The following is a 10,000-nucleotide window of genomic DNA, read 5'->3' as shown; positions in this document are numbered from 1 at the left end:
CGGATTGTGGAAACTATAGGGGCATCTCACTCCTTTCAACCACTGGCAAAGTACTCGCTCGTGTTCTCGCCAACCGCTTACTACCGCTGTCTGAGGAAGTTCTCCCAGAATCACAGTGCGGTTTTCGTCCATCTTGAGGCACAGCAGATATGATTTTTACAGTATGCCAACTACAGGAGAAATGCCGTGAACATAAGCAGCCTTTGATCATGGCTTTCATAGACCTGTTAAAGGCCTTTGACACGGTAGATCGTCCTGTGGAGCATCCTTCTGCGTTACGGCTATCCGGACAAATATGTCAGAATACTGAGGTTACTGCATGATGGAATGACAGCCACAGTTCTCAACAGCAACGGTTCCTTGTCTGAGCCCTTCACTGTGGGGACAGGGGTCAAACGGGGGTCAAACAGGGGTCAAACAGGGATGCATTATTGCACCCACCTTGTTTTCGGTCTTCATTTTTGCCATACTACACTTCATTGGCAAAGAGCTGCAACGAGGAATTCCGATCTGGTACAGGACTGATGGCAGGCTCTTTAACATGAACAGGTTAAAAGCCAAAACCAAGGGTTCGAAACACACCTTTGCTAAGGCATGCAGAGCCCTGGGTCTGGCTTTGAACATCAAGAAGACCCAGGTGCTACGTCAGCCTCCTCCCAACCAGCCACCGACTCCACCCACCAGAAAAGTGGACAACACCACGCTTGAAAATTTTGACCACTTCCCCGACCTCGGCAACCTTCTCTCCTCCAAAGCGGACATTGACTGTGTTTCCAGCATCAATAACCCTTTTCTAACCGGTATATTAGCAATAACCCGGTTTTGCACGGCCATGTAAACACCAATAATGGGGGGGTCAGGACAGGTGTGGCGTTTTTTTGTGCGTTTTTGACATTTCCACTTTTTTCACAAAATGTCACCTTTTTCTCAAAATTTCAACTTTTTTCTCAAAAATTTGACTTTTTAATCCAAATTTCAACTTTTTCATCAAATTTTCAACTTTTTTCTCTAAATTTCAACTTTTCTCTAAACTTTTTCTCTACATTCCCACTTTTTCTCCACTTTTTCTCAAAATTTTGACTTTTTAATCCCAATTTCAACTTTTTCATCAAAATTTCAACTTTTTTCTCAAATTGTCAACTTTTTTCCCAAAACTTCCACTTTTTTTCTCCACTTTTTTTCTCTACATTTCAACTTTTTTCTCCACTTTTTCTCAAAATTTGGACTTTTTCATCCAAATTTCAACTTTTTCATCCAAATTTCAACTTTTTTCTCAAATTTTCAACTTTTTTCTCTAAATTTCAACTTTTTTCTCAAAATTTCAAGTTTTTCATCCAAATTTCAACTTTTTTCTCAAATTTTCAACTTTTTTCTCTAAATTTCAACTTTTTTCTCAAAATTTCAAGTTTTTCATCCAAATTTCAACTTTTTTCTCTAAATTTCAACTTTTCTCTCCACTTTTTTCTCGACATTTTGACTGTTTTCAAGTAAATTTTCACTTGAAATAGTAGAAAAATCTGCCAGTGGAACAAGATTTTTTTGCTTGTAATGAGAAGATAAATCTTGTTCCACTGGCAGATTTTTCTATTTATTTCAAGTGAAAATTTGCTTGAAACAGGTTGTGGGGGGGGGGGAGTCCACCCACCTTGTGCAGTGCCGGCGCCAGCACCGGCACCAGGAACCCGTTGTAGATGTATCCCAGCAGCTGCAGGCGGATGGACGGGTGGGCCACCTGGACCAGAACCAGAACCAGAGCCGGGTCTGAGCCGGGGATCATGGGAGTTCAGGTGTGTGCTGCTCAGGTGCGTTACCTTGGTGACGGCGCTGCAGAAGTTCAGGGAGTGCAGGAAGTGGACCAGAGCCGGAACCTGTTGGACCCAGTTCAGGTTTAGACGTCACAACTGAGCAGCTGCTGCAGAACTCTGCAGGTACCACGTAGAACCAGGAACCGGGTAGGAACCAGGTAGAACCAGGAACCAGGTTCCTACCCGGCTCGGCCCGGGGGGAGGGAGGCGGTCGTCATGGTTACCTGCTGCCAGTCGGCCCGGTCCAGAGAGTGCCAGTCCTCGCTGTAAACCTGCAGCTTGGCCGGGAGAGACGAGTACAGGCCGGACAGCCCTGTGGCCAGCACCTATGGGTGCACACACACACGCGAACGCACACACACACACGCACGCACGCACGCACGCACGCACGCACGCACGCACGCACGCACGCACGCACGCACGCACGCACGCACGCACGCACACACACACATTTATTTTATTATAAAAAATTATAATTTAAATAAATTTTATTATTTTATTGATTTAATTTGCCTGAAGATGATTATTTTGTACTTTTGTCTGTTTGAATGGTTGTGTTAAAACAATAAATCAGACGTTACTCAACAGTTACTCAGTACTTGAGTAGTTTTTTCACCAAGTACTTTTTTACTTTTACTCAAGTAATTATTTGGATGATACTTTTTACTTGTACTTGAGTCATATTATTCTGAAGTAACAGTACTTTTACTTGAGTACAATTAGAAGCTTCCAACATGGCGGCTCCGCTAAGTGATGACGTCAAGACGACCAAGCCCTATTAGATAAAATGTTTTAATCCAGTCCCACCACTAGTTTTTATATCAGACTAGTTTCGTGACAGGATTATTTTTCTCTTCCATGTGTTTAGTTCAGAGATCGGCTTCTCGCACGGACGGAGCTGCGTCTGCATCAGAAGCTTCTGACGGGTTTCCCTGCGTCTTTACGCGATTCTCCTGGTCCAATAACTGACCGATCTTGTGCACGATGTTCGGTGCGAGAGTCGGCTGATCATCTTTAAAGTTTATTATTATTGGGAGATGCGGTAAGAAACAAACGCCACGAGTACCGGGGGGGTTGAGATGAGACGGGGACACGTCAGCAAGGTCGCCGCCCTTCCCTTTAAATACGGAATTGTTACGTAATTGGGAATTAAAAGTTGCATTCCGTATTGAACCAATAGCTACGGAAGCGTATCAGGGCCAGGCAGGAAAAAAAATAAAACCAATATTTTAGAGGAGGAAGATTTTTTTTTCATTATGCACTTCCAGCAAAAAGTCGAAATGTTGAGAAAAAAGTTGAAATGTCGAGAATAATGTTGAAGTACAATTTCGAGAAAAAAGTCGAAATGTATTTCAACTTTATTCACGAAATTTCGACTTTATATACAAAATTCCGACTTTATTCACGAAATTTCGACTTTATTCACGAAATTCCGACTTTATTCAGGAAATTCCGACTTTATTCACGAAATTCCAAGTTTATTCATGAAATTCCGACTTTATTCACGAAATTCCGAATTTATTCGGGAAATTCCGACTTTATTCACGAAATTCCGACTTTATTCATGAAATTCCGACTTTATACACGAAATTCCGACTATATTCACGAAATTCCGACTTTATTCAAGAAATTCCGACTTCATACACGAAATTCCGACTTTATTCAAGAAATTCCGACTTTATTCACGAAATTCCGACTTTATTCGGGAAATTCCGACTTTATACACGAAATTCCGACTTTATTCACTCAAATTCCGACTTTATACACGAAATTCCGACTTTATACACGAAATTCCGACTTTATTCACAAAATTCTGACTTTATTCACGAAATTCCGACTTTATTCACGAAATTCCGACTTAATACACGAAATTCCGACTTTATTCACGAAAGTCCGACTTTATTCACGAAATTCCGACTTAATACACGAAATTCCGACTTTATTCATGAAATTCCGACTTCATACACGAAATTCCGACTTTATTCAAGAAATTCCGACTTTATTCACGAAATTCCGACATTATTCTTGAAATTCTATTTCAACATTAATCTCGACATTTCAACTTTTTTTCTCGAAGTGCACAATAAAAAAAATCTTCCCCTCTCAAATATTTTTCTCCTGCCTGGCCCTTATTCTTTTGCCTAAATAGTGGACATATTATATATTAGAATATGTATATATAAATTAGAATATATTGAAAAACTTCATTTGTAGTAAATTCACCTAAAGGTGAAACAAATATATTATTTCCCACTACATAAAACACAAAGTGAGATATTTCAAGCCTTTATTTGTTATAATTTTGATGATTATGGCTCACAGTTTATGAAAACCCCAAATAAAAAATCTTAAAAAGAAATCAATAAACAATTAAATCATCAAAATTATAACAAATAAAGGTTTAACATATCTTGCTTTGTATGTAATGAGACTGTGTAATATATTAGTTTCACCTTTTAAGTTGAATTATTGAAATAAATTAACTTTTACACCATATTCTAGTTGAATTATTGAAATAAATTAACTTTTACACCATATTCTAGTTGAATTATTGAAATAAATTAACTTTTACACCATATTCTAGTTGAATTATTGAAATAAATTAACTTTTACACCATATTCTAGTTGAATTATTGAAATAAATTAACTTTTACACCATATTCTAATTGAATTATTGAAATAAATTAACTTTTCCACCATATTCTAGTTGAATTATTGAAATAAATTAACTTTTACACCATATTCTAATTGAATTATTGAAATAAATGAACTTTTACACCATATTCTAGTTGAATTATTGAAATAAATTAACTTTTCCACCATATTCTAGTTGAATTATTGAAATAAATTAACTTTTACACCATATTCTAGTTGAATTATTGAAATAAATTAACTTTTACACCATATTCTAGTTGAATTATTGAAATAAATTAACTTTTACACCATATTCTAGTTGAATTATTGAAATAAATTAACTTTTACACCATATTCTAGTTGAATTATTGAAATAAATTAACTTTTACACCATATGCTATTAAAGCACTTTAAACTTTAAATCAAAGCATTTTGTTTATTAACATAAAATAAACACATTTCTATGCAGTTTAGAAGTTTTGGGGCTTTTTTTTGGGGTCTGCGCTGCTGAAATCAGGGCGTCCGTTATTTGTATTTGTGAAAAGTGGAAACGTCAGTTACGTCAAACCAACATCAGCATCAGCGTCCAACTCTAATCCCTGCTGCACGAGCCGCTGCCGCGCTGATTTACTAATCTCCTCTGGAATAAAGATTGAGGTCAGAGTTTGGTCACATGGTCACATGGGTTTAAAGACGACACAAGCACACGCTGACAGCAAACCCGCTTTGTTATTGTTCTCCTCAGATTTAAAGTAGATTTTCTGTGAGTTATGGCAGCGTGAAGCGTTTCCATCAGCTGCTCCGCCCCATTAGTTCCCTCGTCGGTGGACTTTGTTTCCTCCGTCGTGCACACACACGCTCCCGCCGGAGCTGCATGAGCTCATTCATTCATTACATAACTCCTGGTAATGAGATTACAGTGAACGGGACGAGGGGGGGCTCGTGCTCGGCTCCCAAAACAAGAAAAAGAAGAAAACCCTGTTTCCATCAGATGAGTGAAGGTGTTTAACAGTCAGCCATCCCCCTCTTAAAGCCACGCTGTGTAGTAATTCCAGCTCCGGCCACACGGGGGCGCAGCGCTCCGTGTTGGCTACTGATGAGTGGACCAGCATTTAATTCTCTCCCGGTGGATCTGGTGGTTCCTTATCTCCCGTAAAATCGCTACACACCTGTATCATGTCGCAACTTAAAGAAAAGTCTCTTGGCGCCATGGCCCAAACCCAACAGGAAGTCGGCCATTTTGAACATTTTTAATTAATCGTGTCATTTTGGCGCAATTTATGCCATTCCTTCGAGAATTAATTCAGCCCGAACCGTAACGTGCACCCAGGTGTGTTATACATCAAAATGTGCGTCTCCATCCTGCGACAACGTGCATTACTTTTCTCTTTCAAAAGCGTTACCGTGGCGACGCTAGACGCCAAAAAGCGTACCCACCCTTCATCTGATTGGTCCATATTTGATAGTTCCTATTTTCTGTCATAACTTTTGAAAGGTTTGATATAATTTAGTTTAGTTTAGTTTATTTAGCACATAACATAAAAAAATAACATCACACAAGTAAGTTCAGTTAAAAGAAACTGTGCAGGGAGGAGCGAGCAAGCCAGTAGGCTTATGAGGAGCCCCCACCTAATAACATTTAACAAAATACTTATAAGGATACAAAATCATAAAAATAAATCATAAAAATTGCATGTGGAACATGAATGAAAATAAAATAATAAAAATAAAAAAATAATTAAAAAAAAGAGATAAAAAAAAGAAAATTACTGAACACATGATCATGAAAATATGAGTATTAAGCTGAACAAATGGCAACACAGAATATGAAATGCAAAAGAACATTAAGAGCTTTCTTGACTACACTGTTGAATTAAATGCTCTCTTGAGCGACTTTTGAAAGTGGATAGGGACCTACAATTTTTTGCAATCTGGTACCAACTATTCCAGACTTTGACACCTCTGTATCTAAACAAAAATTGGCTTCTTGATTCCAGACATTTAGGCGGATGTAGGGCTAGGGCCTGCCGAGTTGAGTAAGAATGAATTTGAGAGTTAGTGGCAAAGTATGAACTAAAGTGCTCAGGAACATTTCCTTCTGAGAAAAATATTTTGTAAATAAAAATGCATATTTGGTAACTGTTGATGTCATAAATAGTAAGAATCTTTAGATTTTTAAATAAGGGAGCAGCAGTAGCATCCCAGACAGATCCAGATGCAAGTCTTACAAAACGGTTCTGGAGAATTAAGATTTTATGGAGAGTAGTTGTAAATGTACTCCCCCAAACAATATTGCAATATGAAATATAATGAGTCGTGGGTGGTGTCATCGGACTCGGTTTTGAGTCCTTGACCTTCATTGACATGAATTAGCCCCGCCCCTTCTTCTGATTGGTCGATATTTGATAGTCCCTGGCATAACTTTTGAATGACATCTACATCAAGTCATACAAGCTTCCACTGCAGCCTGAACGTGCAAAAGGTGCGAGGGCTCATTCATCGCTGCTTGCAGCTTTAATTATTATTATTATTCATTCTTTTACCCCTCTGAACCCCCCCCCACTCATCAGGCTGCAGGAAGTTATGTGGAGATAATCTAGTTTAGCCCAGCGAATAGACGTATTTGTGAAATCTCAGGAGCAGGAGACCCGTCAGGACGAAGGAAGAGATGGAAACAGGAGCGTTAAGATCCTTCAGTTAAATAATAATCAACTGTAAATGTTACGTAAGGACTCTGAACGCAGCGTTGTGTTCGGGCCTAACGAGCCGTCATCAACCTCCCCGTCCAAACAATCCGGCCGCTGCTCGCCGATCATCAATGACCCAAGAAATCCAGCAGAACGGATCAGTGACCCATCCGTGAATGTTCCGGGGCAGCACCGACGGTCCATGTGTCTGAAACCCTGAAGTCCGGGAGCTAGGGCTGGGCGGTATGGACTAAAACATTTATCACGATAATTTCTGGCATTTATCCTGATAACGATAAAAAAATACCAATTCAACTCCACCTTTGTAAATACTAAACTACACCAATTACATTGAATTAAATGAGTTCCACCTGTTACTGCAAAACTGGAATGACTCAGATCCGCCATGTTTGTTACACAAACACGTATCAACGGGAATTTATCTTTCTTTCTTTCTTTCTTTCTTTCTTTCTTTCTTTCTTTCTTTCTTTCTTTCTTTCTTTCTTTCTTTCTTTCTTTCTTTCTTTCTTCTCTTCCTTCCTTCCTTCCTTCCTTCCTTCCTTCCTTCTTCCCTTCCTCTTTTCTTCCTTCCTTCCTTCCTTCCTTCCTTCCTTCCTTCCTTCCTTCCTTCCTTCCTTCCTTTTTTTCCTTACTTCCTTCCTTCCTTCCTTCCTTCCTCCTGCTCTCTTCTTCCTTCCTTCCTTCCTTCCTTCCTTCCTTCCTTCCTTCCTTCCTTCCTTCCTTCCTTCCTTCCTTCCTTCCTTCCTTCCTTCCTCCTGCTCTCTTCTTCCTTCCTTCCTTCCTTCTTTCCTTCCTTCCTTCCTTCTTCCCTTCCTCTTTTCTTCCTTCCTTCCTTCCTTCCTTCCTTCCTTCCTTCCTTCCTTCCTTCCTCCTTTCCTTCCTTCCTTCCTTCCTTCCTTCCTTCCTTCCTCCTTTCCTTCCTTCCTTCCTTCCTTCCTTCCTTCCTTCCTTCCTTCCTTCCTTCCTTCCTTCCTTCCTTCCTTCCTTTTCTCCCTTCCTTCCTTCCTTCCTTCCTTCCTTTTCTCCCTTCCTTCCTTCCTTCCTTCCTTCCTTCCATAAATCAGTTTTACACAAAAACGTCATCAACAGGAATTTATCGTTTTTACCGTGAGATACAAATTCTTACCGTGGGAAATTTTTTGACGGTTTATCGTGAACGGTAAAATATAAACCATTCCTACCGGGAGCCCCCAGTACCGGGGAGCCCCCCCCCCCCCCCCCTCGTGTAAGGACCCGGGAGCCCTCGTGCCGGGGTCAAAGGTCGTGTAAGGACCCGAGGTCGGGCCGGGCGTAGAGGGTTGGGACCTCGGAGGTCATGAAATACTGCACCAAAGTTCACCAGCTGGTTCTGACGGGTCCACGAACATCAATCAGCACTTTTTGGTGCATTTTCCGGCTCTGAGCGGCTGAGCGTTTGTTGACTTACAGGACAGAAGTAGGTGTTCTCGGCGATGTGCTCAGCAACACGAGGCTCGGAGGCCGACAGAGACATGATGAGCAGCAGAGCATCCCGGGCCTGTTGGCCCACCAGACCCTGCCTGCAACACGAGGAGAGGAAACACAGGTTGGTGGTTTTACTCTCTAAATACATGCTTCCTCACAGTGAATCTCTCTTTTAGTTTTATATATATATATATATATATATATATATATATATATATATATATATATATATATATATATATACAGTATATCCTGGAGCTATTCCTTGCTGATTCTGAATAATTTCCACTTGTAAATGAACTTTCTAACTGTTGAACTTTTATAAACCTTTTCCTGATTAATGTGCAACAAAACTGCCTCTTCTATATCGTTGCTTATGTCTGTCCGTCTTGGCATTATGTCAAAATACACCTGATGTTTCAGATGTTTTCACTGACTCGCTGCAACTTGGTCACTTAAATCCTGTGGAACCAGTGAGGGGGGTGTGGGGGTACTTAGTACTGTCCACATCATGATTACTGACTAATAAAGACTATTATTAGTGCCACGGGAGGAACTCTTATTATTGCTCAGGCTTATTATTTATTCTTCCGTATAAACTTCGGCGCGTAACTAGTCCCGCAGCTTTGAGAAAGCGCGAAAAGTAAAAATGTAAAAACGTAGAAACGTGCGCCCTTATCAGGAATCGAGTGGTATGACGTTTATTAGCGATTGGTGCACACGTTTTTGCGCAACGTGCGAAAACGTGCGCTTTTTGCGCCATCCGGAACGCATTGGGAGAACTTTGGGGCCTCACCACTCGCACACCGTTACTCTAAAAATTCTGAACCGATTTAGAAAGTTGTAGGCCCTCTATTTAACTACAGTCCTGTGGATTTTCAGAGCGATGGCAAAAATAGTTTTTGCACAAAGTGCAAAAACATTTCCAAATTTCCAAACTAATGGGGAGATTTTCCCATGTATGTGTGTGGCGCGGAATGTCACAAATACCTACTGTGGATGGGAGGAGGTAAAAAAAAATCACCTTTTTCTGAGTTACCTAGCTTTCTCATACCTGCACATAGAAATGTCATTCAAACTTCAAAAACGGAGGAAAACTTCTCTTCTCTCTTGAAACCCCAAACAGTTTTTTCCTAAGATGTAAACTTTTCAAAATAAGAGCACACAAGCGAGGACTGGAAATCACTTTTTCGTCAAATCTAGAGTGCGGATGACGGTTGCTAGAGTGTGAGAAGCCGTTAAAAATTATTTTTATTTGTAACTCGAGGTCACGGCCAAACCGTAAAAAGGAGACAGGCGGGGTATGCACAAAATTTAGACAGGGGGGAAGGCTAGAGCGGCGCCAATACTTGTCTCAGTTCCCATTGGCTATAATGTAATCAAACGTTTTCTTCAAAAGAATCTCACTCT

The 10,000-nt window shown here is 40.2% G+C and overlaps 1 protein-coding gene across 1 annotated transcript in view; it reads right to left on the bottom strand.

The window, feature by feature from the left end:
• Window positions 1-10,000, bottom strand: part of LOC133420900 (FHF complex subunit HOOK-interacting protein 1A-like) — a 38,368-nt gene that overhangs the window by 23,539 nt on the left and 4,829 nt on the right. Inside the window, 4 exon segments of the mRNA XM_061710782.1 lie at window positions 1,646-1,732; window positions 1,812-1,868; window positions 2,030-2,131; window positions 8,574-8,685. Coding sequence (XP_061566766.1) covers window positions 1,646-1,732; window positions 1,812-1,868; window positions 2,030-2,131; window positions 8,574-8,685 — 358 coding nt within the window.

The sequence above is a fragment of the Cololabis saira genome, chromosome 20 (genome assembly GCF_033807715.1).
Source record: "Cololabis saira isolate AMF1-May2022 chromosome 20, fColSai1.1, whole genome shotgun sequence".
Classification (NCBI taxonomy): domain Eukaryota; kingdom Metazoa; phylum Chordata; class Actinopteri; order Beloniformes; family Belonidae; genus Cololabis; species Cololabis saira.
This window is presented reverse-complemented; position numbering and strand designations above follow the sequence as displayed.